The 18,626-nt window shown below is 43.6% G+C and overlaps 1 protein-coding gene across 3 annotated transcripts in view; it reads left to right on the top strand.

Moving 5' to 3' along the window:
- Positions 1-2,230: 2,230 nt before the first annotated feature.
- Positions 2,231-18,626, top strand: part of SHROOM2 (shroom family member 2) — an 82,793-nt gene continuing 66,397 nt past the window's right edge. For 2 of the 3 annotated variants that reach the window (XM_087428491.1, XM_087428492.1), the window contains exon 1: positions 2,231-2,421. In XM_087428491.1, coding sequence (XP_087284617.1) covers positions 2,246-2,421 — 176 coding nt within the window. In that variant the 5' untranslated portion in view covers positions 2,231-2,245. Of the gene's footprint in view, positions 2,422-12,546; positions 13,053-18,626 lie in introns of those variants that run through there. The other variant, XM_087428493.1, reaches the window with a different exon arrangement.

Consider the following 18,626-nt stretch of genomic DNA (forward strand, 5'->3'; position numbering starts at 1 on the left):
CAGCCTGGGTTTGGATCCCAGGCGTGCACCGACGCACCGCTTCTCCGGCCATGCTGAGGCTGCGTCCCACATACAGCAACTAGAAGGATGTGCAACTATGACATACAACTATCTACTGGGGCTTTGGGGGGGGAAAGGAGGAGGATTGGCAATAGATGTTAGCTCAGAGCCGATCTTCCTCAGCAAAAAGAGGATTAGCATGGATGTTAGCTCAGGGCTGATCTCCCTCTCACACACACACAAAAAACCTAAGCTCTCCGCCATGTGTCACCTACACCTTGGCTGTACATGGCTGAGTGTGAATCTTCGGCAGGGAAACTTATTTACAATCTATTATTACGTTGGAATATAATTGTCTAGACTTTTGAAACCAGTTGTTAACTGAACCAATTGCTTCATGTTTTTGTTAGGAGTGGTCATTTAATTTTGTTTATGGTTTTGACTTGCAATGAATAATTGCTTTATTAACCTACGGGTTCAGCTGTCCTTGGATCTAGGCGGAGATTTTAGGAAAATATCAAGCGGTTTCGGAACTGAGGTGCTGTGAGTTGCTTAGGACTCAGCTTTTTAACTAACCGAGGAAAAGCGTTTACTGCTTTCTGCCGACTTGGGAAGTAATTCTTAGGTTAGCCGTGGTATACAGTCGAGGAGCAGTGAAATTTCAAACTGTACGCTGATATGCTCGTAACCATTCGTTTTTTTCCACCAGTTTTCCTAGCAGATTGTAAAGGTAATGTCTTTTTGGTGTAAAACAGGGGTTGGCAAAACTTTTTTTTTGTAGCAAGCCAAGTATTAAATGTTTTTGGTTTTCTGGGCCAAATTACTCAATTCTCTCCTGTAGCATTATGTGAACAAGTGGGTGTGGCTGTATTCCAGTAAAATTTTATTTACTGAAAAAAAACCAGCTGGCTGGGTTTTGCTCATGGGCCATGGTTTGCCAAGCATTAGTACAGAAAACAGGCTGGGTTCATTGATGCCAAGTTGGGTTATTACTGTATAGGATAAACTAGGGTAAGGATTTAAAGATCAAGATTTTTCAGGGTAAAAGTTATAAAATGGATAATATTCAAGCTTTTAAGGAGTCAGTTAATACACATTCATACATATGTGTTTAGCAACAAGTAGTAAATATCTTACTATACACAGCATGGTATAACAATTTAACTAGGACTGTAATCAAAGAAATCAGATAATCATAAGTGTTAGCAAGAATGTAGAGAAATCGGAACCCTCATGCACCAATGGTGGAATGTAAAATGGTGCAGGTTCTTGAGAAAACAGTCTGATAGTTCCCCAGAATGTTCACTGTAGTTACCGTTTGACCCAGCAATTCCACTCCTAGGTATATGCCCCAAAGCAGTGAAGACACAGGCTCACACAAAAACTTGTACATCAGTGTTCATAGCAGCGTCATAGCCAAAAAGTAAAAACAACTCAAGTATCCATCAACTGATGAGTGAATAAATAAAATGTGCTGTTACACACAGGGCCATATTATTCAGCCATAAAAAGGAAAGAAAAACTGACACATGCTACAACATGGATGAACCTTGAAAACATTATGCTAAGTGACAGAAGCCAGACACAAAAGGCCACAAAGTCTATGATTCTACTTAAATGAAATGTCAAGAATAGGCAAATCATAGAGACAAAGTAGGGTTGTAGTTGCCAGGACCTGAGAGGATGGGGAAGTGACTGCTCGTGGGCACAAGGTTTCTTCTGAGGTTAGGAAAATGTTCTAAAACTGATGGTGGTGATGGTTGCACAACTCTGTGAAGACACTGAAGAGCCGTTCACTTGAATATTTATATGGGTGAATTTTGTGGTATTTGAATTATATCTCAATGAAGCTCTTACGAAAATAGTCTAACCAGCTATGGGATTAAGGTATGAGAAATAATTAGTGAAATAAAAATGATCCATAATTATTGTTTGGATAAAGGAAATCTAGAAAATGAATCAGTGTCTTGAGATGCACTGTTTTTGGTTGTGCGTGTTCCTGAGCATTCCATGCACTTTCCCATTCCCTTGGAGGATGGGAGCCCAGTCCTTGCAGAGGCAGACCAGGGTGAGGGATGCACCCCTGTCCCCGGCTTGGGAATCAGGCCAGCCTCTGGGGCCCAGATGGGTCCTTTTACTCTTGGGTATTCTGGAACCCAGTCATAGAATGCCACTGTGGGTGGCATGTGTCAAGGGCATGCTGTATTCCTGGCTGAGTTCTGGGGGGATTTGATCCGGGAGGCTCATGGGACACGCTTCTTTGTTGCAGATTGAAGAAGGAAGTAAAGCCGCGGCGGTGGACAAGTTACTGGCCGGAGACGAGATCGTCGGCATCAACGACATTGGTCTCTCGGGGTTTAGACAGGAAGCGATTTGCCTGGTGAAGGGGTCCCATAAGACCCTGAAGCTGGTGGTAAAAAGGTAAGACCTGTGCACCGTGCTGTGTTTACCAGGACACACAGAAGTGAGTAGAACAGCAAAATGTGACGTCTGGTTGGCTTGTCTGTATCATTTCTGCAGTCCTGATTTGGACTTAAGTCCAGTGTGTCTCTGTACATGGTGTGCATCGGTCATGTAGAATTATATCTCTTGGCCAAGGATGAATACGGCATCAAAAATTTAAAAGATTCCTTCTTTTATTACTACTGATTGTTTATTTTGATTTATTAAGTGAACTTTGAATACTCATCTTTCCTTTGGCACTACGGACATTATTCTCTTGGCAGAGAGAAAACTGTGCTCATGTTCCAAATGCAGTGAAAATGTCATTGCTTCTTGTTTACACCAGGTGGCAGGCTAGTGCGTTTTTGGTTTTTATGCTAAAATAGTGTGACTGCACGTAGACACAAAAGTCAGCAAGTAGACACAAAAGTCAGCAATCGGGGCTTCTGGGGCTGTGCTGAGGTCTGAGGAGAGTGAGCTGCCTATTCCTAGAAATGAGATTGCCGATAGAGGTTGGGGTGATTTGAAGAGGTTAGAGAGCAAAACTAGGCACGTGATGCTTTTAGACACAGGAGCTAGGACAGTCCTCCTGGATACCACAAAGATGTTTGTGATTTGTTGTTTTCACGTAGAAATAATTCTCTGCCTCGCGTTTTGTTGTTGGTTAATTCACAGTAAAATGTTGATATGCCCTTTTTAGCAGAATTAGTGCAATCTTTCCAAGGTTGGCTGTAAATTTTTAAAAATAACTTGACTCAAGCACTTGCTTCAATTTTTAGTACAGACTTGAAGACATGGCCCAAAAAAACTTTATTTATTTATTTTTTTGACCAAAACAGTATCCAAGGAGGAGGTTCAGAAATGAGGAAGGAAAAACTTGTATTCTTTGCCACATTAATTGCCACTCATTTCTAAGTGGTATAGGCTAGCTTATAAATCAGAAAAACAAAATCTCAGAATGGCAGTCTCAGAGCCCTTTGGGGAGGATGGGGCGTGAGACGTGCTGTCATATTGTATGATTATTCCCTTGTGGTCACCTTATCAACCCTCCTGAGGGGTCTGGGATGTGTGTTGTCACAGGATTCAGTTAGACTTAGCCCAGTGTTGGTGATGGTAAGGGAAGCTTGATCCGCAGAGGTAAGAAGGGAGTTACAGACTGTCTCTGGGAATCATCACCCAGCCCCCAGGCTGATCGGGGTTCCCTCCTCTTCTGTTACCCGTATTGTCTCTGTGGTACAGCTACCAGAGCCCCCGAAACAATGAGCTGGCTCGTTGGCTTACCGCCCGTCTCTTCTGTGGGGTAAGCACCACTTAGTCAACACTGTAGGCGAACTCTGTCTTAACCAGGCTGCTTACTGTAGTGTCTGGTGCACAACGGCAAATGAGGGATTTGGGTTTATTGAATCAAACTGACTTGAACTGCACCTGGATGGGCATCGTTGGAAGATCTGATGAGGATGCCGACACTGAGGCGCTCATTCATAAAATCCCCACACAGCCCTATGGAGGCAGCAGCAGATGAAACAGACAGAGCCGTTGACATGTGTTGGGGGCCAGAGTCAGGATGCAACAACATGTTCACTGGCTGCACCTAACAAGATAAAGTGAAATGTTTGTTCAAGTCAGGTCTTAGTCTAGGTTCCAAAAAGCAGGTGTATAGTAACAGAGCTGGTTTAGCGGTAACACATGTAAAGAAGGGAATTTGTACCCCAGTAGAAAGTTGGATGAAAGGCTCAAATAGGCAGTTCATAAAATAAGAAGTGCAAATAGGAAAGAAGCATATAAAAAGATGTTTAACTAGGACCTGCAAGTTTATTTAAAAGCGAGACACTAGGTTTTGACTATCAAGTTGGCAGAGATCTGAGAGGAGAGCAGTGCCCATAGCTGGTGAGACTGCGGGGAGATAAGTATTATTTGGTATAATGCAGGTTAGACTACAAATTGGTTTTCCTGGTGAGCAGTTTGGCAACGTGTTTCACAAGGACATACCTTGGACCAGGTTTCGTTTTCTGGGATCCTAGATGCTCAGCAAAGGGAAATAAATTATTGAAATGGATTAGCGACCTTGCATACTGTAGAGTGCTGCCATTACAGATGATACCAGCCTTTACTGACGTGGAAAGATGCCCCACAAAGTCCAGTTGACTGGAACACATGAAAGCAGTTATAGAATTGTGTGTCTCCCATTTTTTAAAAAATTTTGTTTTCGTTTTTAACTGTGGTAAAATACACGTAACAGAAAATTTACTGTCTTAACCATTTTTAAGTGTATGGTTCAGTAGTGTATTACTTTTATAATAAAATAATATTGAGCTCATTGTATTTTTAAAGAGGAGAAGTCTTTGGGGTTCGCTATACCCGCGTTCATAGGAGTCAGCAGGAAGCTTGGCCCGCAGGAAGCGGTCAGCTGTGGCATCACGTTCTGTTCTGGGCAGTGCCCCAAAGGAGAGTTGTTTATTGCACTGTGATGGAGACAAAAAGAATGACCCTAAGGGGGCGGTGTTGAAATGCTGGCTGTAATTTACTCTGAGGCTCACTTTTTATTCTGTATTTATTTTGTTCTTAAAGTAATACATGGGCGTGGTAAAACATCCATGTTCAAAAGAGAATTGGGTGGGATAGGTAAACCTCCCCTCTTACCCCCATTTTGTCTCATCTGAGAGCAGCTTTGTCACTACTAATCTCTGGGGTTTCCATTTAGAAGTGTATTCATGGTTGTGTATTTGCGTATATGTCTATGGAGATTGTTGCAGGTTGAATGCACTGAGGTCTGACTCATGATTTCTCTTAACGACCTCATGGTGCTCCGTAGTCTGGATATTCCACTGTTTAACGGATCCTCTGTGGATGGACATTTATGGTGCTTCCAGTGAGTTTCTGTAACAGACAGTGCTGCAGTGTGACATCTTTGTACCCAAGTCTGCATATTTGTGCATATAGATCATGAGGATAAATGCCTAGCACGGGAGTTTTTGAGTCAGAAATTGTGTGTGTTGTGAACGTTGATAGACACCTCCAAATTTCTCAGACCACTTGTTTTTTCACGTCATCTCTAGCAGAGGGTGTTTTCAGTTTGTTTTTGTTCTCTTTGTGAATGTGAAAGGTAGAAAATGGCTTTCTTGCTTAAATGGGCATTTCTGTCATCATGAGTGAAACTGGGCATCATTCCCCGTGTTTCAAAGCTTTCTTTTGAGCTAGAGGAATGTATTTAGATGGTCTGAATTCTGTTCAAAGCAAAGTATCTATGCCACATGAGGACTGGTCAGTAGAAGGAAAGAGAAGGCCGTGGGGGCCTGCTAGCTGATTGGGGATCTAAAAGACTCTTGGGAAGAGGGATCAGACTTTTGCCCTGAAGGATCAGTGGGAGCCACTGTGTAGAATCCTGGTTTTGCATTCTGCATACCCAGTTTCCTTTAAATGAGGGGTACACAGAACGACTGTCTGGTTGAGATGGAATTGAATATTTTAAGTAATATGGATAACAAGATATAAACGCAAACCAAGCAGTTTGTTCAGATGCTTTTTTTCCGAAAACACTATCAACACTTAGGTGTTTAAAAATTTTTTTAAATAATTTTCTATTAATTTTGAATATAATATGTAGGTATTATTTTTGCCTATTTGAAAAAGTCTGAAATGGTGCCGTGTTTAGAAATGTGAATGAAATTTTCCAAGCTGGTTGGTTAATATTAGGATCTGGGGCTGGCCCCGTGGCTCAGCAGTTAAGTGCTCGCACTCCCATGCTGGCGGCCCGGGTTCGGATCCCGGGCGCGAACCGACGCACCGCTTCTCCGGCCATGCTGAGGCCGCGTCCCACATACAGCAACTAGAAGGATGTGCAGCTATGACGTACAACTATCTACTGGGGCTTTGGGGGAAAAAAATAAATAAATAAAATTAAAAAAAAAAATTAGGATCTGTTGCTATAATCCTGAAGATGCATATGATCCTTAAGGATCTCTAAAAGTCCAAACTAACTTTTTTATCATTTTCCTCATTACAAAGCCACCAACCAGTGAATGCTTTTAAAATTTCTCTTAGGTCAGTAACATGTGTTCTTCTCTGTCTAAATTTAAGTCTCTGCTTACATCTCAACATTCTCCTCTTTGTGCATCCCTAGGCAACCACTAATCTGACCTCTGTCTCATAGATTAGTTAGCGTTTTCCGTAGAGCTGCACAATGGGTCATATACTCTTGAAAAATAGTGGCTCGTTTAGAAAAAGTCGCTCTGTAAATAATTCATAGACCGAGCCACAAACACGCAAATATCCTACTTGAGAGTGTGGCCAAATGATAAATTGTCTTGCTCAACCCTTGTTCAACCTGATTCAGCTACCACCTGTCTACCTCAGGCGTCCTAAGAAAGGGTGGACTTTCTTTTTTTTTTTTTTGTGAGGAAGATCAGCCCTGAGCTAACATCCGTGCCAATCCTCCTCCTTTTGCTGAGGAAGACTGGCCCTGAGCTAACATCTGTTGCCAATCCTCCTCCTTTTTTTCCCTTTTTCTCCCCAAAGCCCCAGTAGATAGTTGTATGTCATAGTTGCACATCCTTCTAGTTGCTGTATGTGGGGCGCGGCCTCAGCATGGCCAGAGAAGCGGTGCGTCGGTGCGCACCCGGGATCCGAACCCGGGCCGCCAATTGCGGAGTGCACATACTTAATCGCTAAGCCACGGGGCTGGCTCCAAGGGTGGACTTTCTGATAAAGAATCAAATCAAGTTAGGGTCCTGGTGGTGAGAGTGACCAGTGCAGGTTTGGTTGTTCTGGGAGGTTATGGGGAAAGGGGGTGTATGCACCTCAATGTGTGATACGTACCCCTGGTTTTGTAAACAAAATGGGAATAGTGTTCACATACTAACTCCCTCCCGCTAGCGACAGCTGCTGTGTCTTTTATCCCGAAGGCTTGTTTTATTTTGGTGTGTGGTGGGCAGGGAACCGAGCAGCCAGGATAGGATTGCGGTGGGCTGGTTTTACAAAGCGGCAGTATCTTGTTTCATGGGGCATAGGCGACGTGTATCTTGTCATTGTTTAGAAACCGGGGCTGGGAGAGGGATGCGTTAGGAGATGCACGGATCACTATCTCTCCCCAGCACAGTTTCTTTCCCAGACAAGTGAGAGCACGCACTTCCTTTCTCCCAGAGCGGTGTCAGCTGGAAACAAAGACCTGTAACCAGAATCCCCAGCAAGTGCACATCTGTTCTCCTTCGCGATGCCCAGGCGGTATCCGCTGCTAGTGAGACGTCGAGGGGCAAGGGGCGTCCGCCCGGGCGTCAGATCAACTGTCGGACCAGGAGGAGAGGCTGGTGGAAAGTTCTTGCCTTGCCCTTCCTCCCAGGCGCTTCATTGATCCATCTTTGCTTTGCTTGGCCAAGGAAGTAGTACTCGCAGGAAAGTTCAGGGCGGATGTGGTAACCTTTCCTTTGTCTCTCTATACAGTTGTGATCTGCACTTTTTTCCTAGGTGTCCAGGCCCCGCCGTGGAGACCTGAGGGGCAGGTCTGGAATGGAGCCGGGCACTGGTATTTTCACAGAGGGCCACAGGGTGTTTTGCTGGGCAGCCACAGTGGTTATACCACTGGCTTAAGCAAATGTGCTTGGGAAAGGTTAAGAGCAGAAACTGGGTCACTTATGGCATTTTCCTGATTAAAGCAGCTGAGTGGGTAAGCCCCTCGCTGTTGGAGATCTGCGACAGGGCTAGCCTGCCAGATGCGCTCGGCGTGTCGGAGTGCTGGGGTTAAGGCTGTCGCTGTCCGATGCTGTAAAATGTGCACTAATAGCTCTGCATGGAGAGTGCTGGGACACAGGGAGACATTTTTCTCACTTCAGAGGCAAGTTGCCGTAAGTTCAGGCCCTAAAAAGTATGTATAATTTCAAACACCCTAGGGAAAATTTCTTTTAAATATCATGCCATAAATTATTTTCTAAAGCTTGTAATTACTCTTTCAGTCTTGAGAATTTATATGGTGATATTAGTTTTGTTTACAACGAAGCATCCCTGCCACCTCATCATCGGTCTTACTTTGAGCCATCCGGTGTTGCAGACAGTTTTGCCAGGGTCAGGTCATCGATAGAGTTGATTCGTGTTATTTCCTGCCTCTTTGCTGGCAGCCTTAAGCCCTTTTGTGACTCTAATTACATCCACTAAGCTTGCATTCAGGAGCAGATTAACACCCAAGCGGAGGAGGTTCTTTGCAGGAGGCCGTGAGGGTTAGCGAGACTGTGTGGCGTGGTTACATAGTGGAAGAAAGGAGGTTTCAAATCTAGTGACAGTGCCCATGCTTGCTAGGAGAAAGTTTCGTGCCACATGCACTGGTTTCTGGATGTCACTAGGCTGCAGTGAATTCTGCACCAAGCCAATATTGTACTCTGCTCCCCCCGCCGCTGGCCCGTTGGAGCGGTCCTGGAGCAGGTGGCTCTGAGAGCGGCCCCAGCATTGATTAGCACAGATGTTCCGGGAAGCAGCTACGTGCAATGGTGTGGCAAGAATACCGGGATGGCTAGGACATCGTCAGGTTGTGTCTCTTCCCCCATTCCCTCCCCTCCAGAGAGCTCTTCCTGGAGCAGAAACTGTATGTGTGTTCCCATGGAGGGTGTGTGCCTTAGTAGGGATGCTGGTGGGTGTTGGCAAAAACCGGTTCTTTTGGAGGGTGGTCTGAGATCATTTGTTCAAGTTTCAAGGGAAAAGTTTCTATTTTGGGGATTATGGCTGTTTGCTACTGTGCTTTTCTCTTGTTAAAACAGAGTAGACCTAGAAGTTTATACTGGACAGACACCCTGACTTGTTTGGGCTGTTTTCCATCGTTCTTTTTTTTTTTCTTTTTTTTGAATTGAGATGTAATTGATATATAACATTATATTAGTTTCAGGTGTACAACGTAATGATTTGATATTTGTATGTATTGCAAAATGATCACCACAGTAAGTCCAGTTAACATCATTACAAATTTTTTTTCTTGTGATGAGAACATTATTTGCTTGATTAAAATTAAGAGAAAAAGGAAACCATGTAGATCAGAACTGTTTTATTTTGGAAAACAGTGCTTCTGTTCAGATTTAGACTTAGAGTATGGCTTAAGCTATTTAATCAGATGAATCTGTTATGTGAGACGTTTCATATTCTAAGTCAAGTAGGGAATGGTAAAAAGTTAAGATTTTTGTTTTCCATTGCAAGGCATGCAAGTGATGTTTATGAAATTTAGTTTGAAAGCTTTGGTTGTTTCTAATATATTAAGACATGCAGAGAATGTTTCACTTATTTTTGTTCCTTTATTATATGTGACTCATCAGGCCTGTTGCTAATCCTTAGGGCTATTTATAATTAGTTATATATTAATGGTTGCACATTTGAGTGTTCCGAGTTTCTTTGCCAAAAAGTCCGTTCTGTTGAAATGTGGCCAGAAAGTTGTGTTGGTGCCCTTTTAAAGCATCGAGTTGAACTAAATCAAGCATTAGACAAATGGCGGGGGGGTGGCATATGGCTGTGAACACAGGTGGTTTGGACAAAGCCTTTTTGACTACTGATAGTACTGATGAGATAGTCTCCCCCCCCCCCTTTTTTCCTAACATGAATAGGTTTATTGATATGGACATTATAAAAGTTAACAGAGAAAAACAAGCCATCTGGGTGTGTTCCAACTCCGCTCTGTTCATGATGTGGCATTTCTACGCAGTCTTCTCCACGAAAGCACCCCGGAGGACCATGGGAGGCTGATACAGGAAGCGGGCACTTGCCCTTGCTATGGGAGAGATAGGGGGTGCCCCTGCTGCGTGGAGACGAACCCTGGTGCTACCATCCTGGTGGAGTGCTGCCTCTCGGCCCTGGCATTTGTTTAAAATGCAGATTTGATGTTTTGTATCAGTTTCAGCTATTTAGGTCATTTGGGAATTTTTATCTTTACTTAATTCTCCTCACGTGTGAGCGGAAGAACTGCTTGACTCTTGTCCCGTAGGACTGTAGATTTTATCAAGTGTGATGTCACCATCCAAGCATTGCATTGTCTGAGCACTGCCAGGGAAAAGAACCGTCTGCCATTTATAGAGAGCTCTGACCTGTGTTTTTATACATTCAGGTAACATGTGTTAGAAGCACTCCGGCCAGGGGGTTAAGAGCGTACCATCAGGTCCTGCCTGTTCCCTGGGAGCTGGCAGCCGAGTGTGCTGATGGGCATGGACTGGAAAGGCTCTAACAAGTGGTGGCTCCAACAGATGGAAGGAGAGATGGAAGCAGACCTCAGCAGAGCCTTTCTTGGGGACAGGCAGTTGAGCTGTACTTTGAAGGCCGAGCCAAGTGTGAGATGGAAATATGGACCTATGTCACTTATACCAGGGCCTCCTAAAGAGGATTGCACAGGGGAGGCAACAAAAAGGAGTGTCAGAAGAGAGGTGGAAAGCGTGGGGCTGGAGCAGTGCTTCTGAGACCCGAGCTAGACCCTGAATTGCCAGGAGGGCTTGTGCAAACATACCTGGCCCACCCAAGCCTGTGCCCAGGTCAGGCCAATGCTGCTGGCCCAGCGAGCACACTTGGAGCACCAGCGGGCTGGGGGCTGGGGAACCTGGCAGCATGGGCTTTCTTCTGTGGCACCTGGGAGCAGCTGAAGGTTCTGGAGTGAGGGCAAGAGCTGACCAGAGCTGAGTCGCAGGGAGATTGGTCTGGAAGGAGGTAGAGACAGACTGGGAGAGGGAGAGACTGCTCAGGACATAGTCTTCCAGAGGCTTGACCGGAACAGGGAGGAAGCGGCCGGGTCAGAGTGAGGGTTCCTTTTGTGTCTGTAGGGTGGCGCTTTCTACGTATTTGTTTCCTTTTTTTTTTTTTTAAAGATTTTGTTTATTTATTTTTTCCCCCCAAAGCCCCAGTAGATAGTTGTATGTCATAGCTGCACATCCTTCTAGTTGCTGTATGTGGGACTCGGCCTCAGGATGGACAGAGAAGTGGTGCCTCGGTGCACGCCCGGGATCCGAACCCGGGCCACCAGCATCGGAGCGCGCGCACTTAACCACCAAGCCACGGGGCCAGCCCCATATTTGTTTCATTTTTGAAGACTAGAAAGGGTGTTTGTAGTTGCATCTGTCGTCCAGCCCAGGCGCCCCCTCGGCATCGGCTGGCCTGTGCCCTCTGTGAGACTTGTCCCTCAGGACCTCTGCACCCTCACCCCCCACGCCCCAAGCTCTGGGGTCTCCCTGCACGGAGCTTGCCCCAGTCACCCCAAGGACTCACCGAGGAGCGTTGGCGGTGCTTCCCAGCCCGCCCTTTATCTGAAGGACTTTCCCATTGCTGTCTCCTGACTCTTGCTTCTCTGTGAGATGCCCCTGAGCAACACTGTTGATCTATTTTCCAGAGATGTCTTCCCCAACACCAGTGTTGCCTGAAGGCCACACACCCTGGTCATGCCCCCCATCACGGAGTCCACCCAGGGCCCTCTTGGAGCCGAGGTCCTTTCTCTCCCCCTTGACCTCTGTGTGCTTCCAGCCAGCAGGTCTGGTACTGTCAGACTGTCTGAGCTCGTGGGGACCAAACACAGACTGTTTGTTTTGTGAGGCGGTGCCTTTTGGCTTCATTGGAAAAGGTTAGGAAAATGACCCAGTACTAGTGTGTTTTTTGTTTTTTGGTTTTTTTTTGAGAGGAAGGAGGGGATTCTGCTCTTCTTTATGTGAATGATAAACATTTCATTAAAGCACTTATTTTAATAATTCCTTCTTAAAAATGAGTTTTTCAGGGCCGGCCCTGTGGCATAGTGGTTGGGTCTGGTGTGCTCTGCTTCGGCATCCTGGGTTCACGGGTTTGGATCCCGGGCGTGGACCTACACCACTCACCAGCCATGCTGTGGCAGCGACCCACATACAAAATAGAGGAAGATTGGCACAGAGGTTAGCTTGGGGCTAATCTTCCTTAAGCAAAAAGAGGAAGATTGGCAATGGATGTTAGCTCAGGGCGAATCGTTCTCACCAAAAGAAAAAAAAAGAGTTTTTGATATCTAGATCTGTTGTTCTTAATTTGCAATGGTATCCTGGCATTTTTTGTATTTGTGATCTAAACCTCATTCTTTCAAAAACACCCAAAAAATAAAAGACTGTCTAGCATTTAAAATTATTTTTAGAGCCAGCTCTGATGGCCGAGTGGTTCAAGTTCGCCGCTCTCCCTGCTTCAGTGGCTTGGGTTCATTACCCGGTGCAGAACCACACCACCTGTCAGTAGCCATGCTGTGGCGGCAGCTCACACAGAAGAACTAGAAGGACTTACAACTAGGGTATACAACCATGCACTGGGGCTTTGGATAGGGGGAAAAAAAAAGAAGATTGGCAACAGATGCTAGCTCAGGGAAAATCTTTCCAAGCAAAGAAAAAAAACTTATTTTTAAAAACTGAAATAAATTTAGATGAATTTTGGTGTGCAATTTGTGGGAAAGGTTTCAGGGCAACCCTCATTAGGAACCCTCATTAGATGAAATTAGGCTGAATAATTTCATCTAGAAGAACAGAAAAACCAATGTTAATAGTCAGTACCATGGCTTTTTAGTATTTGTGTGAAAGGAATATTACTCAGACATTGAAGAGCACGTTTTGGAAGAGTGACGATGGCATGGGAGAATGCTCACACCAGGCGGGCTGCAGAAGGTAAGGGCCCCACCAAGTCTGCAGGAGGTTCTCAGTTGTCTAAAAACATGTGGAAGGAAATGCACAGACATGTCACTGTGGTTATCTTTAGGTCATAGGTTATTTTCCTTTGTCTTCTTATTCACGTTTTAGTTTTAAATGGTCCATATTTTTTACAGTAAGCATATATTTTAAGATTTACAAACATCAGTAGCCATTGAATAAAAAGGATTTCTTCCCTGTGCGCTGGGCTGACCGTGGTACCAACTGTCGGTCTCGAATGGGCGTGACTGTGGACTAAGTCCCATTGCATTTCTGGAGCTCCCCGGATTGTGGAGCTCTGTGCACAGGACGAGTCAGCCTGCCCCCCACATTGTGGGTCTCTGCTGTTTCTTCCCTGGCATCTCTGCCCACACTGCCCTGTGCAGAAGCCCAACTGTGGACGTCTCTGGGTGGAGCTGTGCAGTCCTTCGGGCCTGTAGTGAGCCCCGGCTCCCCCTCCTTCCCACTCAGCCTCTGGAGCTGCTCTCCCATCAGCCCCGTCTGGCTGTTTCTAGGGCCAGAAATTGCCCTCTCTATTCCTCCTTCCTGCTAGGGGCTTCCTTACTGGTCTCCCGAGCCGGCTTGCATCTGATTGTGGCCCTCGGAGGGAGTGTTCCTTTCACAGCTTTCCCATTCGTTCCTGTTTGATATTTACCACCGGGCTGTGGCTCCCAGTGGTGGTAGGACCTGGCCTGACCTGGTCTGACCGTAGCAGACGTGCCGTTGTGAAGGAATGGTTCAGGTGCGGTTTGCTGCATGCGGTTGTGTGGTCATTCACTTCTGATACTCCCGGCTCTGTTAGGTGGTGAGGGTGGTACAACCACGAACTGAGGACAGTGTGGTCGGTGTTTTCTGACACCCTCACTTGGGGTGTTTTGCTTTCCTGTCCTGGCACATCTCGTGGCCTGTCTGTGTTCTCCTCATGGCCCCACATTTCCAGGGACTAGATTGTTCAAAGCTACCTGAGTACCTATCTTATGTAGGAAGGATAGTCTTGTTGACATGAGAATCTTAAATCTGTGCTTGTTTTTTTTTCCATCTGGGAGTGGTTGAAACTGAGCCAAAGGGACAATGAGTGTGTGAGACCTCTAGGTGGCACCAGAGTTCTCTGTCCCTGGAGGCTTCCTGGTGGAGCCACCAGCATGAAGGTGGTGAATGTCCTCTCTCGTCCACACAAATCTGGCCATTTCAGGCCATTAGAGGGGCTGACTAACAGAAACCAGCCTGAACCTTCCTTGATTCCCAAATGTATTCATTATGCACGAGGAAAGTCAGAGGACCCGACAAAAGTACATATATTTTAGGAACATTTCATTGTCTCCAGTAGCCATGATATCCTGTTATAGCTTGTAGGTATAACCCTTTTTCACTGTATTTTCATTTGTTTATTCTTTAAAAAAAAAATCCCTATTTAGTACCATGTATCTGTTATTATCTTTTTAAAAAGGAGGAAACTTCCCAGCCTGCCCTTTAAAGTCCCTGAAGGACTTTGCCACTTCTGTCTCCTGACTCTTGCTTCCCTCTAAGATGCCCCTGAACAACACTGTTGATTTATTTTCCCGAGAAGTCGTCCTCAAGGCCAGTGTTGCCTGAAGGCCCACACACCCTGTGCATGCCCCCCATCACCGAGCACTACCGCCCAGTAAACTAGCTCAAACCCCGGTCATTCCACTTATGGGGTTGAAATGTGTTGCCACAGAGTGTAAGGCATTCTCTTTTTTTTTTTCAAATTATTTTATTGAGATCATAATGGTTTATAACATTGTGTAATTTCAGGTGTACGTTATTATTTGTCAGTTTCTGTATAGACTGGGTCGTGCTCACCACCAATAGTCTAATTTTTATCCATCACCATACGTATGTGCCCCTTTATCCCTTTTGCCCACCTCCCGGCCCCCTTCCCCTCTGGTAACCACTAATCTGTTCTCTTTGTCCGTGTGTTTGTTGATCTTCCACATATGAGTGAAATCATACAGTGTTTGTCTTTCTCTGTCTGGCTTATTTCACTTAAGATCATACCCTCAAGGTCCATCCATGTTGGTGCAAATGGGACGATTTTGTCTTTTTTTTATGGCTGATTAGTATTCTAGTGTGTGTGTGTGTGTGTGTGTGTGTGTATAGATATACACACACCACATCTTCTTTATCCATTCATCCGTAGACGGGCACTTGGGTTGCCTCCATGTCTTAGCTATTGTGAAAAATGCTGCAGTGAACATAGGGGTGCATAAATCTCTCTGGATTGTTGACTTCAAGTTCTTTGGATAAATATCCAGTAGTGGGATAGCTGAATTGTATGGTGTTTCTATTTTTAATTTTTTGAGAAATCTCCGTCCTGTTTTCCATAGTGGCTGCACCAGTTCACATTTTCACCAGCAATGTGTGAGGGTTCCCTTTTCTCCACATCCTCTCCAACATCTGTTGTTTTTTGCCTTGGTAATTATAGCCATTCTGATGGGTGTGAGGTGATATCTTGTTGTAGTTTTGATTTGCATTTCCCTAATAATTAGTGATGTTGAACATTTTTTCATGTGCCTGTTTGCCAACTGTATATCTTTGGAAAAATGTATATTCATATCCTCTGCCCATTTTTTGATTAGGTTGTTTGTTTTTTTGTTGTTGAGTTGTATGAGTTCTTTATATATTTTGGAAATTAACCCCTTGTCAGATATATGATTTGCAAGTATTTTCTCCCAGTTGTTGGGTTGTCTTTTCATTTCATTCATAATTTCCTTTGCCTTGCAGAAGCTTTTTAGTCTGATGTAGTCCCATTTGTTTTTCTTTTGTTTCCCTTCCTGAATAGACATGGTATTCAGAAAGATGCTGCTAGGACCAATGTCAAACAGTGTACTGGCTAAATTTTCTTCTAGAAGTTTTATGGTTTCAGGTCTTACCTTCAAGTCTTTAATCTATTTTGAGTTTATTTTTGTGTATGGTGTAAGATAATGGTCTACTTTCATTTTTTTGCATGTGGCTATCCAGTTTTCCCAACACCATTTATTGAAGAGACTTTCCTTTCTCCATTGTATGTTCTTGGCTCCTTTGTTGAAGATTAGCTATCTGAAGATGTGTGGTTTTATTTCTGGGCTTACAATTTTGTTCCATTCATCTGTATGTCTGTTTTTGTACCAGTACTGTGCTGTTTTGGTTACTATGGCTTTGTAGTATATTTTGAAGTCAGGGATTGTGATGCCTCCAGCTTTGTTCTTTTTTCTCAGTATTGCCTTGGCCATTCGGGGTCTTTTGTTGTTCCCTATAAATTTCGGGATTCTTTGTTCTGTTTCTGTGAAGAAGGTGATTGGGATTCTGATTGGGATTGCATTGAATCTGTAGATTGCTTTAGGTAATGTGGACATTTTAACTATGTTTATTCTTCCAATCCATGAGCATGGGATAGCTTTCCATTTCTTTATATTGTCTTCAATTTCTTTCAATAATGTCCTTTAGTTTTCATTGTATAGGTCTTTCATCTCCTTGGTTAAATTTATTCCTAGATATTTTATTCTTTTTGTTGCAATTATAAATGAGATTGTATTCTTAAGTTCTCTTTCTGTTAGTTTGTTATTAGAGTATAGAAATGCAACTGACTTTTGTAAGTTGATTTTGTACTCTGCAACTTTGCTGTAGTTGTTGATTATTTCTAATAGTTTTGTCATGGATTCTTTAGGGTTTTCTCTATATAAAATCATGTCATTTGGAAACAGCAAGAGTTTCACTTCCTCATTGCCTGTCTGGATTCCTTTTATTTCTTTTTCTTGCCTAATTGCTCTGGCCAAAACCTCCAGTACTATGTTGACTAAAAGTGGTGAGAGTAGGCACCCTTGTCTTGTTCCTGTTCTCAGAAGGGTGGCTTTCAGTTTTTCCCCATTGAGTATGATGTTGGCTGTGGGTTTTTCAGATATGGCCTTTATTATGGTGAGGTGCTTTCCTTCTATACTCATTTTACTGAGCGTTTTTATCATAAATGGATGTTAGATCTTGTCAGATGCTTTCTCTGCGTCTATTGAGATGATCATGTGGTTTTTATTCCTCATTTTGTTAACGTGCTGTATCACATTGATTGATTTGCAGATGTTGAACCATCCCTGCATTCCTGGTGTAAATCCCACTTGATCGTGTATTTTAATGTATTGCTGTATTTGGTTTGCCAATATATTGTTGAGGATTTTTGCATCTATGTTCATCAGGGATATTGGCCCGTAATTTTCTTTTTTTTTTTTTTAAAGATTTTATTTATTTATTTTTCTCCCCAAAGCCCCAATAGATAGTTGTATGTCATAGCTGCACATCCTTCTAGTTGCTGTATGTGGGACACGACCTCAGCGTGGCCGCAGAAGCGGTGTGTCGCTGCGCACCCAGGATCCGAACCCGGGCCGCCAGCAGCGGAGCGCGCGCACTTAACCGCTAAGCCATGGGGCCAGCCCCGGCCTGTAATTTTCATTCTTTGATTTGTCCGTGTCTGTTTTTGGGATCAGGGCAATGTTAGCTTCATAGAATGAGTTAGGAAGCATTCTGTCTTCTACAATTTTTGGAATAGTTTGAGAAGGATAGGTATTAAATCTTCTTTGAAGGTTTGGTAGAAGTCTCCAGAGAAACCATCTGGTCCTGGTCTTTTGTTTTGTGGGAGGTTTTTGATTACTGTTCCAATCTCTTTTCTTGTGATTGGTCTATTCAGATTCTCTTTTTCTTCTTGGTTCAGTTTGGGGAAGTTGTGTGAGTCTGAGAATTTATCCATTTCTTCTAGGTTATCTAATTTGTAGCCATATAATTTTTCATAGTATTTTCTTGTAATCCTTTGTATTTCTGTGGTATCTGTTACAATTTCTCCTCTTTCATTTCTAATTTTATTTATTTGAGGCTTCTCTTTTTTTCTTAGTGAGTCTGGCTAAGTGTTTGTCAATTTTGTTTATCTTCTCAAAGAACCAGCTCTTAGTTTCAAATCCTCTCTACTGTTTTTTAATTTTCTATTTCATTTATTTCTGCTCTAATTTTTATTATTTCCCTCTTTCTGCTGATTTTGGGCTTTGTTTGTTCTTTTTGTAGTTCTGTTAGATATAGTTTAAGATTACTTATTTGTGATTTTCCGGTTTGTTAAGGTGACCCTGTAATGCTATGAATTTCCCTCTTATAACCGCTTTTGCTGCATCCCATCAGAGTTGATATTATGTATTTTCATTTTTATTTGTCTCCAGGTATTTTTTAATTTCTCCTTTGATTTCTTCGTTGATCCAGTGGTTGTTCAGTGGCATGCTGTTTAGTCTCCGTATGTTTGTGACTTTCCCAGCTTTTTTCTTGTAGTTGATTTCTAGTTTCGGAGCATTTTGGTCAGAAAAGATGCTGCATGTGATTTCACTCTTCTTAAATTTATTGAGGATTGCCTTGTCTCCCAACACATGGTCTATCTTTGAGATTGTTCCCTGTGCACTTGAGAAGAATGTGTATTCTGCTGATTTTGGATTGAATACTCTATATGCATCTGTTAAGTCCATCTAATCAAGTGTTTCATTTAAATCCACTATTTCCTTATTGACTTTTTGTCTGGATGGTCTATCC

Source organism: Ceratotherium simum, unplaced genomic scaffold, assembly GCF_057802395.1.
Source record: "Ceratotherium simum simum isolate JZ-2026a unplaced genomic scaffold, ASM5780239v1 HiC_scaffold_57, whole genome shotgun sequence".
NCBI lineage: Eukaryota > Metazoa > Chordata > Mammalia > Perissodactyla > Rhinocerotidae > Ceratotherium > Ceratotherium simum.